Source organism: Rhinatrema bivittatum, chromosome 8 (genome assembly GCF_901001135.1).
Source record: "Rhinatrema bivittatum chromosome 8, aRhiBiv1.1, whole genome shotgun sequence".
Classification (NCBI taxonomy): Eukaryota; Metazoa; Chordata; class Amphibia; order Gymnophiona; family Rhinatrematidae; genus Rhinatrema; species Rhinatrema bivittatum.
The window spans coordinates 274,274,432-274,292,034 of NC_042622.1; the positions used below are offsets into that span (position 1 = coordinate 274,274,432).

The following is a 17,603-nucleotide window of genomic DNA, read 5'->3' on the forward strand; positions in this document are numbered from 1 at the left end:
TTGTAAATATCTTTCTGTTTCTGAAATCTCCACCTTGCCAAGTTCAGGTCTTGGTGAAGGCCTACAGACACTGCTTTCCTAAGTAATATTTATTTTCAGACCAAAGTATTATAAAATGGAAAAGGTAAGTGATCTTTAGCTGCTGGGAACCAAGATTAAGATATTTATCTGTAGTTTTTGCACTCATGTCATCTCATTTTCTTTTATTTCTTCCTTCTCATGCAGGGTGACGCTCTAGAGCAGGCAATTATAAGCCAGGCTCCACAGGTTGAGAAACTCATTGCCACTACAGCCCATGAGAGGATGCCATGGTTCCACGGCACAATTTCACGGGAAGAAGCTGAGCGCAAACTCTACCTTGGATCACAGCCGGATGGAAAATTCCTGTGAGCAGACTTGTCCATCGTTCTGACACTAAGATCTTTCTCTGCTATTGCCATGATTTCCCTCCGGAAAATTCTTATTGCTAGGGCCATAACAGACTTTCCTGAACATACCCTGATCAGTCCAGACCAGTGGGTTGTGCATCCCTACCAGCAGATGGAGTCAGAGAGCAAAACTTTGGGCAGTGCTACATATACGAGAATGCTACCTGCAGTCCCTCAATATTTCTCTGACTCCAGCAGATGGTAGAGGTGCATCCTGCAGTCTGTAAGTTAGTTTAAAAAAAAAAAGAAGAAAGATTTTTAGATAGTTGATAGGCTAGCTCCCTGAGGTGTTAGGTACTATTGTGAGCCATCCCTCAGTGGAAGCCGAGCGACCGGGGGGTTGGACATCCCTGACTGAAGCTTTGTCCGCAACAGGCTGATGTGCTTGATAGCCAGGGGCTCCTGCCTCCCTCACACACCGAAGCTGTTCCTTCGGATCCCTGTTCCTCTAAGGCTGACTCCGTAAGGTTAAAAAAAACCCCAAAAAACCCCCCGAATGTTTTTCTTCGGACTGAGGTAAGGAGTCTGCGCTGGGGACGGGCTTTGTCTGCTTGCCGGCAAGACGGTGGGATTTGAGCAGCTGATCTTACCATGCAGTTTCGTTGGCACCCAGGGCTCTGGGCTCTTTGATGGTGGGGGAAGGAGAAGGAATTTCTGGCCCGGGTTGGCAGCTGCGTCGTGCGGTCTGTTTTCTCCTTGGTAGTTTATTTCTGCGCCTCTCTGCTTCTGGGAGTTGTGCTTTAGGCCCAATGCTCCTGAATTTTCTCGCCTGCACTGCGTGGCTACATGGCACCACTAATGGCACCCTGCTCCAAAATGTTGGCCTGCAGCGCAGTTTGGGCTAGGAGGGTTCCTCCTCTGACCTTAGGCTGGGAAAATCAGGTCTTCGGTTGGCCAGGCCGGTGCCCCCCCCTCGGGGGGGAGGGAGCTCCTCTGCAGCGGGGGTCGCAGGAGGAGGATTCCCCCCTCCCTGTCTTAGCCCCTGTGGAGCAGGATTGCTCCTTTGGTGATGACGTGCCAATGCCTGACCATTCTTTGGAGGGAGAGGAGGTCCCGGGGGAGTTTTCCCCTGAGTTTATCCTCCTTCTGCATCAGGCTTTCCTGGCTAGGAAGCAGGTGGCCTTTAAGAGACTGGCTCGCTAGGGGTCCTTTGGATCTTCCACCCAAGTGGGTGTTAGTGGGCCCCGTGGAACCTCAGCAGCACCCTGGGGACCAGCATAGGCCAGCAGTCGACGCTAGGCTGCTAATCCCACAGGGTGGAGTTCCGGATTCTGGGGTTCAGTCGGACCTGGTACCGGGTTTTGATCTGGGTGATGTACCACAAGACGACCCGGATGCAGACGAATGTCCTCCTTTGGACGGGGATGATTCCAGCGTGGTGCGTCTGTTTAAGGATGATGAGCTGCGCCCCCTTATTCCCCAGGTATTGGAGGTTCTGGGGCTTAAGGTCGCTCAAGAGGAGTCTGACAGAGAAGGAGTTAACCCGGTCCTAGATGGAATTTGGGAGCCGACGACATCCTTCCCTTTACCCAAAAAGGTCCGCAAGTTGGTAACCTGGGAGTGGGAAGCCCCAGATGCGGATTTAAAGGTGGGCAGAGCTAAGGCAAAGATCTATCCTCTTTCGCAGGACGTCTTGGATCTCCTTAAGGTCCCGAAGGTAGATGCAGCTGTCTTTGCCGTGACTAAGAAAACCACAATTCCCATGGCCGGGGCTGCCTCCTTGAAGGACATGCAGGACCGCAAGCTGGAGATCCAGTTGAAACGGGTCTTTAAGGTCGCTGCTCTGAGTTTTCGGGCGGCAGTTTGCACCAGCCTTATACAGAGGGCTTACCTCTGTTCGGTTCAGGAGGCCGTTCCCAATATAGGCTTCAGTGGAACTGGCCTGGCGCAGGCCGAGTTTCTGGAAGCGGGCATCACATATGTGGCAGACACCTTGTATGATTTGATGAGTACTTCCGCATGTAGCATGGTGTCCATAGTGGCAGCACGGCGCCTCCTCTGGTTGCGGAATTGGTCAGCAGATTTGTCTTCCAAGTCTCACCTTTGTAACCTTCCCTTTAAAGGCAAGCTCCTTTTTGGGGAAAATCTGGACCAATTAGTCAAGCTACTGGGAGAGTCCAAAGGCAACAGATTACCAGAGGATAAAAGATCTTCAAGGAAAGTGTTTCCCCCTCTGGCTCGCTTTTGGGATTCATGCACATTCCAGGCGGGCAGATACTCGGCTCCGTCTGTGCCCAAGCAGACTCCGGGACGTTAGCAGTCCTTTCGTGGTGAATGCCGTCCAGGTAGAGAGCCTGCGAGCCTCGGAGTGGGGAGTGAAAAGCCCTCCCAATGAGGCCACGGGTACCCATTCTGCAGTCAAAGCTGTAGGAGGCAGATTGTTGAGCTTTTACATGGAGTTGGCAAGGATTACCTCAGTCCACTGGGTCTTGGAAATGGTCAGGGACAGTTACGCTCTCGTGTTTTTGTGCCCGGTTCGAAAGGCATTTGTGGAGTTCCGGGTGGCATTGCGCGGCAAGCGTGAGGCAGTGCAGGGGACCCTGCAATGGCTTCTAGATCTAAGAGCCATTGTCCCAGTTCCCTTGACAGAACAGGGCCAGGGCTGGTACCCGGTGTACTTTGTGGTTTCCAAGAAGGAGGGGACATTTCGTCCCATTCTAGATCTGCAGAAGGTGTCTTCGGATCCCCCGTTTTCGCATGGAAACCTTGAGGACGGTGGTGGCCGCTGTGCACAAAGGGGAGTTCTTCGTATCACTAGATCTACCGAGGCGAATCTGCACATCCCAAACCGGCAGGATCACCAACGTTATCTGCGGTTTAAGGTCCTTTGCAAGGAGGGGGTCCTAGTTCACCTGTACCTGGACGACTGGTTGATTCGAGTGAAGTCAAGGGAGGAGCGCGAGAGATCGGTCCAGAGGGTGATGTTCACCTTACAGTCGCTTGGCTGGATCATAATTGTGCAGAATAGCCACTTGGAGCCCACTCAGTCGCTGGTTTACTTGGGAGCGCTTTTCGATACCACTCGGGGCAAGGTTTTCCTGACATTGGACCGTGTGATGAAGTTGCAGGATCAGGTCAGGACCCTCCTTCAGAGGGAGGCTCCTACAGTCTGGCATCACTTACAAGTCCTGGGATCCATGGCCTCCACCTTGGATTTGGTCTCGTGGGCATTCGGTGACTTGCGGCTGTTGCAAAGTGCGCTGTTGAGATGGAGCCTGGTGTCGGAACAGTTCCACCTACCGTTGCCGCTGCTTCCAGAGTCCAGAGTCAGTTTGTCGTGGTGGCTCTCACACAGCAATCTGGAGCAGGGGTGGATCTGATCCACCTGGGTGGTAATCTCCACAGACGCCAGCCTGTCAGGCTGGGGAGCAGTTTGCTTAAACAAGTCCGCTCAAGGCCTCTGGTCCCCAATGGAGAGATCCTGGTCCATCAACCGCCTCGAGACGAGAGCATTCTGACTTGCCCTGCAAGCATTCCTGCCCCTTGTCGAAAATTGAATGGTTTGAGTGTTCTCAGACAACATGATGACAGCAGTTTACATCAACCGACAAGGCGGGACAAGGAGTCTTGCAGTAGCGCTGGAAGTAAGGCTTTTATGCGCCTGGGCGGAGCACCACCTCAAAGGAATCACCGTGTCGCATGTCGCGGGGGTGGAGAATGTTCAAGCGGATTTCCTCAGCAGGCAACAACTCAATCCGGGGGAGTGGGAGCTGTCTCCTGAAGCTTGGAACCTCATTTGCGCCAGGTGGGGCATGCCTCAGTTGGGTCTGATGGCTACTCAGGCCAATGAGAAGACAGAGCACTTCTTCAGCCGCCGACGAGAGGTGGGCTCAGTAGGATTAAATGCCATAGTTTGCCCTTGGCCCATGGGAATTCTTCTCTATGCCTTTCCTCCCGGCCTTTGATCGGTCAGCTTCTCCGTCGCATAGAGTGACATCCAGGCAACATGATGCTGGTGGCTCCAGAGTGGCTGCATCGCCCATGGTTCACGGACCTGTTCCGAATTGCTCTGGACTGTCCCCTACAGCTGGCTCATCTTCCGCGTCTGCTCCGACAGGGGCCAATATTTTCGAATCGGGAGGACCACTTCTCTCTCGTGGCTTGGCTTTTGAGAGATGACAATTGAGATTGAGGGGATATTCAGAACAGGTCATTTCCACTCTTCTTCAGGTGTGACAACTGGCTACTTCTATGGCCTATGTTAGAGTCTGGAAGCTTTTTGAGGCGTGGTGCCTGCAGCATTCCTTGAATCCTTTATCAACGGATGTTCACCAGGTGTTGGATTTCCTTCAACAGGGGTTGGCTAAGGGTTTGGCATTCAATTCCTTTCGGGCCAGGTAGCAGCCTTAGGTGCCTTGCGTGGCAGGTTTCACTGTCATTCACTGGCGGCACATCCGGATATTAACTGTTTTCTCAAGTTGTGTCTGGATTGGAATTTAAACCTGGTGCTTCGTGTGCTTTGTGGAGCTCCTTTTGAACCTTTACACAGAGCGACGGTAAAAGATTTGACCTTGAAGATCTTTTTCCTAGTTGCCATTTGTTCTGCTCGCCGGATTTCAGAGTTGCAGGCTTTGTCGTGTCGGGATCCTTTCCTTAGAATCTATGAGGATAGAGTCTCGCTACGCATGGTTCCTTCTTTCGTCCCCAAGGTAGTATCTGCTTTCCATGTCAATCAGTCGGTGGATCTGCCAGGGTTTCCGCAGTGGTCCCAGGTTACCCCCCCCCCAGGAGATAGATCTTCATCTTTTGGACGTGTGTCACACTCTCTTGTGCTATTTGGAGGTTACCAATGACTTCAGACATTCAGATCATCTGTTTGTTTTATTCGGCGGACCTAAGAAGGGTGATAAGGCCTCTAAGGCTACAATTTCGCGCTGGATTAAGGAAGCTATTTGCTTAGCCTACAATGCCCGAGGACATCAGGCTCCCTTGGGTCTGAGAGCTCATTCCACTAGGATGCAGGCTACCTCCTGGGCTGAGAGTCAGCTTCTGTCACCACAGGAAATCTGTAGGGCGGCAGTTTGGTCCTCCCTTTACACTTTTACCAAGCATTATCATTTGGACGTTAAGGCGCATGATGAATCGTCCTTCGGTGAGAGTGTTCTGCGTGTGGGTCTTTCAGGTTCCCGCCCAGTGTAGGGTGGCTTGGGCACATCCCACTGGTCTGGACTTATCTGGGTATGTTCAGGAAAGGAAAATTGGTTCTTACTTGCTAATTTTTGTTCCTGTAATACCACAGATCAGTCCAGAGGCCCATCCCCATTTCAAATTCCAAAAGACTGCCTTAAGCTCGAATTATTGGCTGAAATGAGTTTTCCTATTGCAGATGCTCTTGAAGGAGCAGGGTCTGAACGTGGTATTCTTGTTTTATTGTTCAGTTTTGGGCGAGTTGGTTGTTTGTTGTATTTGGGTTCCAACCCCTTCGCCCATTACTTTAGTTACTTAGTTAGTTGTCGTGGGCTTGGGTACAGGCCAATACTGAGGGACTGCAGGTGGCACTCTCGTTAAGTAGCAGTGGCCAAAGTTTTGCTCTCTGACTCCATCTGCTGCTAGGAATGCACAAGCCACTGGTCTGGACTGGTCTGTGGTATTACAGGAATGAAAATTAGCAGGTAAGAACCAATTTTCCTTTCTGCAGGTCCCCTCTCTAACTCTGGTGAGCCCTTGTTCTGGCCATGAGTGAAGAAAATCTCATTCATATAGAAGTAAATAATGTGCCAGACACTAAAATTGAGAATGCTATACATTTAGAAACACCACCATGTTGTTCTTATATACTGTATAAATATATATATAAACACTCACATACATACCTACATAAAGCACCGGACAGCACACATTTATCTTGTGTCTTTTGTCCTTTCCTAGGTGCTTAAGAGATTTCTATTTATTTTTATTTTATAATCTGGCCATAAATTTTAGTGTGCAAGCAAAACTGTGTATTATCTTGGATCCATATAACCTTTGGAGGTGTTAAGAATACATCTCAAGTCCAAGCGAATGCTCGTTCTGGAAGACGCCGATGAGGTGTCTGTGCTACACTCTTCTAAATTCTACTGTCTGAAGTATTCAATGTCATTTAACTTCAAACCTGATGCTATAGGCATTTCGAAAGGTGAATCTTCTTCAGGGGTAAACTTAAAAGTTGCCGCCGTGCTGGTAAAAAGACACCCCCTGGCTGTCAGAGACTTTTAGATTACATCTTACTAAAGCAGCCAAAAGTTCCTGGAGAGCACTGCTCTTGTCCCGTGATGAACCCCAGCTGCCCAACTACTTCCGTCTGCACTGAAAGGTCATATCCAGTTGTAGAAGCTGGACTGCTTGCAGGGTATCAATCCCTATCCAGGGATCACTTATTGGTTTTCTACCATCCTGGGTAGATGATCGTACAAGAACCCATACCTAATTTAGCACCATGTCCCCCTTTCCCCCACAATTTCTTACCCACAATTCTGCAGTAGCTGCTAAAATCACTGAGGTTTTTACCTGAATATCTACCTAGATTAATTTGGACTTGCCAAACAGTACTTAGTCAGCACCAGCCTGCAGGCACTGATGCGGCTGGTTTCTGGAGAGTTAATCGAAATCTAAAAATACAAGTCATAGACTACCCCATGACTTGCAGAATTCCCAGGTCATGCTTTCTTTGATACAAATCACCCCATCCACAATCTGTTTAACTTTACCTCTGGCACAATGTCACAGCCTCCAGCCAATCTCTAGCTTTGCCCTTCTTGCCATTAGGGATGCTCTGTAGCTCTTCTGAGAGTCACTAAAAGCTCTGACTTTTATAGCAGTTTTCTTATTCTGTACTTAAGACAAAGCTATTTCAGAAACCTAGAACATGATGGCAAATAAAGACCACAAGGGTCTCATAGCCTGCCTATTCAACCTTCCTGTTGCAATGCCACAGATCCTACCATTGGGCTTCCCAAACTTGGCGTAGTGGCCCCACAGCCAGTAGGATTGTCGTGATATCCATCCACCATGACTCTGCATGAGATACATTTGCATACACGGTATACAGGATTATCTCATGCATAGTCAGCTTATCCTGAAAACCTGATTGACTGTGGGGTTAAAGGGGATGGGTTTGCAAAGCCCTACCCTATTGGATCTCTGGCTTTACCCTTCTCTTGACCACTGCTGAGGATCCTCTCTGCTGTACAGAGCACTATGTGTGTAATTATTGGATCTACATTTCTTTTCTTAGGATGAGAGAAAAGGAGAGCGGTACTTATGCACTCTCTCTCATCTATGGCAAGACAGTCTATCATTACCGGATTGACCAGGATAAATCTGGGAAATATTCCATCCCAGAGGGCACCAAATTTGACACATTGTGGCAGGTAAACCAGTTCTTATTATTTATTTTTATTTTAAGTTTATATCTGTAAAGATGGTATAGTACTGTATGACATGCAGATAACAGAGCTTAAATACCAAGCATCTAGCCTAGAGGGTATGAAGATGTGCCCTATTATCCAAAGTCCATGGCAAATAGGAAAGCTTGCATTCTTTGTATAACATCGAGATGGGGAGAAGATCACTCTTAACCCATGCACCTAGGCCTCCTGTTCAATGTGGCTGTCGTGAAGATAAACCCTGTAAACCTGCTGGCTTTTTTATTATGACGAAAGCTTCACAAGAATCGTTCATATCACCACCAATGGCCTCATTATAAGTGACCTAATGATTAAAAAAGCCCGCAGGTTTACAGGGTTTATCTTCACGACAGCCACACTGAGCAGTGGCTTTCTATGAAGGTCACTTGTCACTCAATGAGTTCTTTAATGTAGCAAGTCTAGATATACATTGTATTTGTAAATTTAGTGGCATCCTGCCTCCGTGCAAAGAATCGGTTTTGGATTACTGTGATTCATAGAGCAACTGGTGCTCAAAAAGGTATAACTAGCCATCATAGAAAAAGTACAAGCCACAGGAACAATTAGGCTTTTGGGCAGAGACATAAGAAGAGTCACTGAAGATAATGGATCCATCTGCTACTTCTAGTTTTTATTCTATCGCAGGGATGAATTTATTTCATATTACCAATTAATTGTTAAGGTAGAAATACCAAAGGTTTGGGTACTGTTATATCTTATTTGTTCCAGGCATATAGTAATTTATTTTGGGAAAACCAAAAAACATATTGGGTAGAGATACCTTTTTTAGACTAGGGAATGTAAGATTCCCGTGTAGGTGTTCCTGGGTCCAGGACTAAGCTAGCTGGAGCTTCCTGGTGCCTCCATCTGGGGAAAAATTGGGTTATGGGCAAGGTTTTCCTCCCTTACCCCTAAGGAAGCCCCCCCCCCCAAAAAAAAAACCCAAACAAAAAACAAATGGGGCTGTGAACAACACTGGCAGTAAATACAGATTTTATTAAATTACTCTCCTACAAATTCCCACAAGATACTGAACAATACATTAACTATTTGGGGTATTAATCCACCCGAGGTTTCACCAAAGAAGAAACATCTTAGAGGTCCATATTCAGCAACTTGGGGAGCAGGAACTGGCCTGGCAACTTTCCTCAGGTAAATCTAGGTAAGAAATTCAGTGGGATTTACCCAGATAACCTTATGCCAGCATTTTCTCTGACCAGACTTGCCTATGTAAGTTTAGACACGAAGCGCTCAATGTAGGTGCTACCCGTCTAAACCCAAGCCCTGCCCTGGCAGGCCCCATGCACTCCCTCTTTTTACCTGTCTAAAAAATGACCTGGGTAACATTTAGTCTGGAAGTCACTTCCTCACAGTTCCTGCCTGTGTTTCTGAGAGGGGGGAGAAATATCCAATTATGGTTTTTTGTCTGGGAAATAAAAAGTTACCTGGACAAACTGTTTTGAATATGGACCTCCTATATTTCTTTTTTTTTCCAGTATAACAGTCCCTCCCTTTATTTTTACTCTTGCTCACTCCCCAAAGTCTCACCCACATGCTAGAGAGATTAAGTTTCTAGATGCAATAAATGACTGCTTTATGAAGCAGCTAATCTTAAAACTGCCGAGCAGGGAAGCTACTTTAGATCTAGCCCTCCGTGGATTGCATGACCTGGTGCAAGGGATTTCTGTGGTGCAGCTGCTAAGCAACAGTGATCATAATGTAATCAAATTTAGCATAAATACTGGAGGGAGGACATTAACTTAGCATATAACTTTAAAAAGGGACATTATGATTGAATGAGGCAATTAAAAAAAAATCTAAAAGGAGCGATCGCAAAGGTTAAAAGTTTGCATTAGGAGTGAACATTTAAAAAATGCCATTTTGGAAGCCCAAATAAAATGTATCTATGCATTAAAAAAAAATCTAATGAAGACCAAATGACTGCCAGTGCCAGCATGGTTTAATGGTGAAGTAAAGGAGGCAGTTAAATTTAAATGGGGAATCATTTTAAAAAATGGAAAGCAGACCAAAATGATGAAAATAGGCAAGAGCATAAACACTGGCAAGTTAGATGTAAAACAGTAGTTAGACAGGCCCACAGAGAATTTGAGAAGAAGCTTGCCAGTGAGGCAAAAACTCAACTACATTCAAAGCAAAAAGCCTGTGAGGGTGTCAGTTAGGCCGCTAGATACCCCAGAAGCAGAAAGGGTGCTCAGGAAGAACAAGGATATAAGAACATAAGAAATTGCCATGCTGGGTCAGACCAAGGGTCCATCAAGCCCAGCATCCTGTTTCCAACAGAGGCCAAAACTAGGCCACAAGAACCTGGCAATTACCCAAACACTAAGAAGAACCCATGCTACTGATGCAATTAATCACCAACTCGAGCGTACAAGGGAATCCTTGTGCGGTGGTAATCTTTGTACGGAGGTATTTGATGAGGATAACCGATTTGCAGTTATCCTTTCTTTTACCTCCGTCTATTATTCTTTTTATTAAAGTCAAAAATTATTTTTTATATACTCTTTTGTGTGTTTTTTTAAAATCCCTTCTCCCCTGCTGCTTTTCCGTACCCCTGCTAATCATTCGCCATACTTATCAAGGGCATCGCCTGTGTTGATTTCTCATGGGTACGGAGCTGCTCGTCCCCATGACGAGCAGCTCCGTACCTATGATCTTCAACATGTTTCTCCACAATCAGGAGGGGTTCCTTCACCCGATGACTGTCATTGCATAAGGTTGGGAATCTTAGCTATCTGGACAAAGTGTTTCTAAATTCCTCTCCACACTTCTCAAACACAAGTCCAGCTCTTATTAGAGGTCTGAGTTCCAGAGCTCTGCTGCTATGGATTTGTGATGCAGGAAGTATCTGTAGTCAGCACTTCCCTGCTTTATAAAAAGCCCTCAGTTGAAAAGCTTCCTGTTACACTTCCTAAGGATTCTCAATGGGGGTTCCATGTATACTGCCCCAGCAGTACCTTTATGCACCCCCCTGCCATGATGAAAAGAATGAGAAACAGGAGGGGGAGGGCTGTTTCACAGATGTTTAAATGTGCAAGCTGCTTCCTCGGGCAATATCTGAAAGTAGTGCTCTTTAAAAACTCTAATGAAGTTAAAATCTACCTTATCTTCGTTGAGGGGGATCTCTTTGGGCTTAAGTCTAATTTAAAGGCTGAACTCATCAGAATTCTGCTCTATAAGAAAATAAACCACTAAAGGAGGCAGGCAGGAGGAAAGCAGGGTGCATAGGAATATCGTAGCTGATTGCACTGAAAAAAACACAAAAACCCAAAGCAATCAAGGTACAAATAACTTTTCTCTTATCTTTTCCTTTCTTTATGTTTGTAAAGCTTGTAGAATATTTGAAAATCAGACCAGATGGAATGATCCACTTCCTGAAGGAGATCTGCCCTAATCCTAGTGTACCCGCCGGTGAGTCAAGCCTTCTGCCTTGAGATGGGGTAAGGTCAGGAAATAATTAACCAGGTTAAAGGAATAGCAGGATTTCCTCCTGTCAGCTTACCCGCTGAATCTTTGCATCAAAGCAGAGAGTAAATGAATCACCAGACCCTTGGGAGTCAGAGAAAGAGTGGCCAAGAGGTTAAGGCAATGGGCTAAGAACTAGAGAAGCCATTCCCCCCTATTAGCATTCCTGGTGACCTTGGGCAAATCATGTTATCTTCTCTTGCCTCAGGTACCCACGTAGATTGTCAGCTCTTTTGGGCAGGGACTTATTAATGCTATGAACCACCTTGAGCATCATTTGGAAAGGCTGGCTGAAAATCTCAAAATTGTTATTGTTGTTTATTTAAATAGGCAATGGTAGAGAGAGTGTAGGACCGTCCCTCGGGGCTGTGGTGCTGGGGAGCATTTCAGTGAATCCAGGACCCTCTCACTTGTGCCTCATTAAGCAATGGCCACCCTCTAGTGGCAGGACCCAAGACAAGCTGACATAATGTCAATAAACAGTGACCTCCCTAGGTTGTGCCTCCAGCTCCTGAGACAGTTTTCCAGTCTCTTATAAACATAAACTGTTTGGGGAATGCAAGGTGCAAAGCCATGAAAAAGTTCACCCAATCCTTTTGTTTCTTGTAGGATCTGCTGCACCTGTTCCACCATCCCTACCAAGAGCCGTAAGTAGGTTCTCTTTCTTGTCTAACCCTATTCAGACCTGATATATAAACTCTGGAGGTTTTGGCACAGGAAGTATGGAAGAGATCCTGTTTCTGTATAAAGACAAATATTGTGCATTTAGCAGGAAATTTTCAAAGCTATATACATGCATAAAGTTGTCATGCCTCGGTACAGCTAAAAGTCAGGCCTTCCAAGAGAGAGAGGCGTTTGGTCAGAGGGTGGGAAGGAGGGAAGGGGGGAGAGAATAGCATGAGTGCATTCACCTCTCTGGGTGTTATTATCCATGAAAAAGCTACCTGCAGAAAAAGGAGGTGAAAGCATCCACAATAAGTTCCAAATTGAAAGTATGCACCTATATTCTCTTTGAAAGCTGGTGCAAAATCAGTGGGTAAAAAGCAACTGTGGAGTTTGTCCCAGTGTGGGCCATTTGAAAATTGACCCTCTGTTATTTATTTTATACTCTGGTGTCCTGCAGTCCTTAAAGAAACAAGGCTACAAATACTCATGAGGGATGTCAGCAGAAGGACTGGACTGGACTGTCCGATTGCAGGCTCTTAGAAGCTTGGGAGCCTTATACAATTCTGGTCAGCGTTTGTGCTGTACAATAGAATAGTGGATTATTTTGGCACGGACACCAGTCGGAGCATTTCTCATAGCATCTCTGCTGTGGAGTAGAATCTTGGATTATTCTATCACAGACTCCAATCAGTGCATTTCCCACAGTACAAACTGGCAGCTGGGAAGTACGCGCAGAGACTTAAAAAATAAACTCCCTGAATGTGCTTTGCTGATCCAGCCTTGCCCCTGCCTCAGCCTCACTTCCAGCAGTTTCAAAATGGCCTTCTCCATGGGTAAACACACTTCAGCTCGTAGAGAATCCCTAAACTAATCCTAAATTACATAAATTAGAGAATAAGATTTTTACCACTAATTTAAATAAGCTGCTAGTGTCCTAATATTTGGACACCTGGATTCTCTGCAGGCTCAGATTCAATAGCTTCTAATCACTATGTGGAAACGGGGCATTTATTCTCATGTTTATATTGGCAAATCCCCGCCCTGCCTTTTCAAGTACTACCCACACAAGAGAGATCACAAGCAATTCCCTTTTAGTATGGTTACCAGGCTAAGGAACCATGTTGCCAATTTACCAGGACCAATTAGGACGGGGTTACAAAAATAACTCCATCTAGAACAGTCATGTGGAGCAAGCCAAAACAGCTAAAGGTTCTCCTGCAGGTAGGGAGGAGAGGCGGAGCAGATGTATTTATTATTTATTTATTTTATTTAAAAATGTTTATATACCGCTTTTACAATTCAAAGAATTAATCAAAATGGTTCACAATAAACATACATAAATGGTTCACAATAAACATACATATAATAATACACATGCATTAAAATAATATTTAATGCACTAAAAAACAATTCATTAAAATTAACTAAGACACACCATAACAACTAAGGAGACCTGACAAAAACAAAAATATCACTAAATATCACTAAACTAAATATCACTAAAAATAATGCAAGCAAAGAGGTAGATTTTTAAACTGGTGCATGGGCGTCCATGTGCGCGGCGTTCCCAGAGCGTGCAGATGGATGCCGACGCGCGCATGTTATAAAATCTGCTATGCAAGTGCATATGTGCGTGCGATTGTATATCGCTGTGTGTGCATGTGCATGCGGGTGCTGACGTGCGCGCTCAAGGGAGGGGAACTTTCTTACAAGCGCACAGCGATGGACTGGGCCTTCCCCAGTTCCCTCCCAGTCCGCTCCAATAAAGGTGCGGACTGGGAGGGAACTTCCTTAAACCCCTACCTACCCTGTCTGCCTTTTCCCCTCTCTTCCCCGACCCCTAAAACCCCTCAAGCCAGCTTTTTTTTTTTTTGTTTTCCAACTTACCTGCTCGACGGAGCAGCAGTAAGTTGCACGCTCTGGGACAGCGCCTGATGGCTGTGACCTGGCCAGCCTCCGCCCCGCCATTACCCTGCCCCTTTTTTTAAAAAAACCCTTTGCTGTGTGCGCTCCGGGAGATGCGCGCAGCCCGGCCACGTGCGTATCTCCCCGTTTTGGTGCGCCCGGGCTTTTAAAATTAGCCCAAAATCAGGACATACACATTTACATTACAGACAGGGATGGTAACTTTGATACCGACGCACATGTATGCGCGTATGCCGGCTCGCGCCAAAGGACACCGCCGTTTTGTAACATGCTCGCATTTATGCGCGCAATGTATAAAATAGACTGTACACACATACACGTGCACACAATTGTTTATGGATGCGCATGTGTGTGCAAATGGGATTTTAGTAGACAAGTGCGCCGACGCAATTACCAGTTTCCCCAGTTCGCCCAGGTAAAGGATAGGAATTCCTAATGCCCCTAGTTAATTAACCACCCTTTTACCCCGTTAGCATCTCCCTTATAAACCCCGTTCCCTGTACGTACCCGGATCAGTCCAGATTCCTGGGTTTTGCCTCCCCACCAGCAGATGGAGACAGACTCTGCCCTATACCCTGAGGTGCCACCTACAGTCCGTCAGTATTTCTCTGTCTCCAGCAGGTGGTGGAGGTGCAAAATCTACAGTCCGGAGTTAATCAGGAAAAAAAAAAAAAAAAGAAGTAGAGAGGGGCACTAGTGTTAGTGCCACATAGGGTAGTTAGGTTTGTGTCCTTTGCCTTTAAAAAAACCCAAATAAATAAATAAAAAGAAGTGAAGAGCAGTTGTTGGTGCCTCCCAGGGGGTTGGCAGGTCAAGCGGGGGCCATCTCCCCTGGTATTGGAGTCAAAGGGTGTTAGGGGTTGAGAACCCATTTCTTGGTGTTTCCGACTGTACTGGGGGGTAATACCAGGGAGCCCAGCTCACTCACCCCCAGAGGACAGGACCCAAGTCTTCAGCTTTGAAAATAAATAAATAAATAAAGGGGAAGGTTTCTGCAGAGCCTTGCTGCCGGGTTTGACTCTCAGTTTCTTTTTTTCCAGCTGACTCTGCCTTACCGCCGCTATTGCTGACTTGCCGCTGTGGGCAGTGCTTTTTTGGTCGACTGGTCCTGGAGTTTTTTAGTCATGCCGTGTGGTGCGGCCTGCTGCTTGTATGGTGATGCGCGTGCATTTCCCGGGATGGGCTCTGCTCGGCATGCCTCCCCGGGGGGGCAGCTCAGGAGGCACCGGAGATGTTGGGGCAGGCTCACACAGAGCGCCTGCCGGTCTCGGACAATCACGGCTCGCTCCGCCGGATCCGTTCCCACTGACCGCAGGAACGGACACCATTTTGTCCGCTTTTCGTGCGGTCTTCGCTGGGTACAGCAATTACAAAGTAATGCTTCCCTATCAGAGGAGGAGGTTGTTCAAACAGGGCAGCTTGAGGCTGTTGAGGCCTACAGTGCGGATGCCCTTTATGATCTTCTACGAACCTCTGCCCGGCCTATGGTTTCAGTTGTATCGGCCCGCAGGCTTCTTTGGTTGCCCAGTTGGATTCCCTGCCTTTTAAGGGCAAGCTCCTCTTCGGGAAAGATTTAGAGGATATGATTCACTCCTTGGGAGAATAAGGTCCATCATCTGCTGGAGGATAAGCCCAAGCCAAGAGCTTTCTGCCCTCTCAGTCTCATTTCCAGTGAAATAGGAGATTTCGGTCCTCACGATCATCGTGTCCCTCCTCTAGGGAGAATGCCAGCCAACAATAGCCCTAGTCTCAGTCCTTTCAAGGGCGGCAGTTTGGTAGATCTGAGACCTCCTGATCTGCGGGAGGCTTTAAGCCTTCCCAATGAGGTGAGGCCGGTCCATTCCTCCATTCCAGTGGTAGGAGGCAGATCATCTCTGTTTTACGAGGAATGGACCAACCTGAAGTTGGACCAGTGGGTCCTCAGCATGATAAGACAAGGCTACACTTTAGATTTTGCTTGGCGCCCTTGCGATCGCTTTCTCATTTCTCCGTGCTCATACAAGAAGTGCTAGGTGGTATAGGACACCTTGTAGCGTCTACTCGATCTCGGGGCCATTGTTCCAGTTCCACCGGCAGAGCAGCAAAAGGTCCACTATTCCATCTATTTCATGGTACCCAAGAAAGAAACCGATTTCCGGCCCATTCTCGATTTGAAGAGGGTCAATAGATGTCTTCGAGTGCCCCGCTTCTGCATGGTCGGTCATAGTTTCAGTGCGAAAGAGAGAGTTTCTAGCATCGCTGGATCTCACGGAGGCGTATTTGCATATCGGAATTCGGGCCGATCACCAGAGATTCCTCTGGTTTTCCATTCTCGGTTGTCATTTTCAGTTCTGTACTCTTCCTTTTGGACTAGCCACGGCATCAAGGAACTTTACCAAGATTATGGTTGTGGAGGCAGCAGAGTCTTGAATATTTGGCTCAAGCCCAGTGGTTGAATGCTCATCAAGCTCACTGGTCTCTATTCTTTAACCAATTTTTTTTTTGAGTTATGGTATCGCCCAGTCAGAAAGAATTTACACGCTGATGCCCTATCCCGTTCTTTCCAAGACGACAGTCTTCTAGAATCCTCAAGATCTATTATTGATCCCACAAAGATCTGTCTGGCCACTGCCTTGACCTCAGGGAATGGGTATTTATTTATTTATTTGCTGATTTTGTATACCGGCGTTCAGTGGGACCATCACAACGGTTTACAACATGGTAAAAGAAATATACAATATATAAGAACATAAATACAATGCATGATAGATAAAACAATAATAAAAATGGAAAAACGATTATTAATACAAGTCAGTAAAAACTAAAATAAAACATAATAAAAGGATAACGATTATTAGCGATAATTCATAAAAAGATAAAATAGGGTGAAGTAAGCATTAGAGGGTAGGTAGATTATATGGGGTCTTGGTATGCCTTCATTAATAGCCAGGTCTTAACACCCTTTTTAAATATCTTTAAACTTAGCCATATTTCCGCTGGGAGTGAATTCCATATCTTTGGGGTCGCTAATGAAATCGCACGTTCTCTTACTTGGGAGAGATGTGCAGATCGTACAGATGGGATAGTTAATAAACCTTTGTTTGCCAATCGTAGGTTTTGTTGGGGTGTGTGGAATTTGATAACTGCATTTAACCAGTCAGTCTGATCCTCATGGATGATCTTGTGTAAAATGCATAAAACCTTGTACTCAGTTCTGAACTTTATAGGCAGCCAATGTAAGGATATTAAAATCGGAGTGATGTGTTCCTGTTTCCTAGTGCCGGTTAGAATTCTGGCTGCTGAATTCTGTAAAATCTGTAGAGGGTGAATTGTAGATAGAGGTAGGCCAAGTAAAAGCAAATTACAGTAGTCAATGTTAGCAAGTACTGTTCCAAAATCAGAAGGGTTTAGAAGAGCCTTTAGTCATCTCAGTGTTAAAAGTTTATGATAACCCTTTTTAATTTTGGATGAGATATGAGTTTTAAGATTTAATTCGCTGTCTATGATTACTCCGAGGTACTGAAATGGGTCCATGATTCTCGGATAGCTGGACATCCCAGCCTTGCCAGGACCTTTGAACTACTCTCCCGTTATTATTGGAGGCTTCAGTTGCGACAAGATCTTAAGTGCTATGTGAAATCTATAATCTTAAATCACTGCCTTCGCTACATATTCATAGTGGGCCGGATTTTAAAAGGGTTACGCGCATAAGTTATGCGCGTAACCCTTAAAA

General features: G+C 46.2%; 1 protein-coding gene across 4 annotated transcripts in view; it reads left to right on the forward strand.

The window, feature by feature from the left end:
• The window catches only part of LOC115096400 (tyrosine-protein kinase ZAP-70), a 132,491-nt gene that overhangs the window by 51,858 nt on the left and 63,030 nt on the right, over positions 1 to 17,603 (forward strand). For all 4 annotated transcript variants that reach the window (XM_029610942.1, XM_029610943.1, XM_029610939.1 and 1 more), the window contains 4 exons: positions 226 to 386; positions 7,642 to 7,777; positions 11,164 to 11,245; positions 11,909 to 11,946. In XM_029610942.1, coding sequence (XP_029466802.1) covers positions 226 to 386; positions 7,642 to 7,777; positions 11,164 to 11,245; positions 11,909 to 11,946 — 417 coding nt within the window. The remainder of the gene's footprint in view (positions 1 to 225; positions 387 to 7,641; positions 7,778 to 11,163; positions 11,246 to 11,908; positions 11,947 to 17,603) is intronic.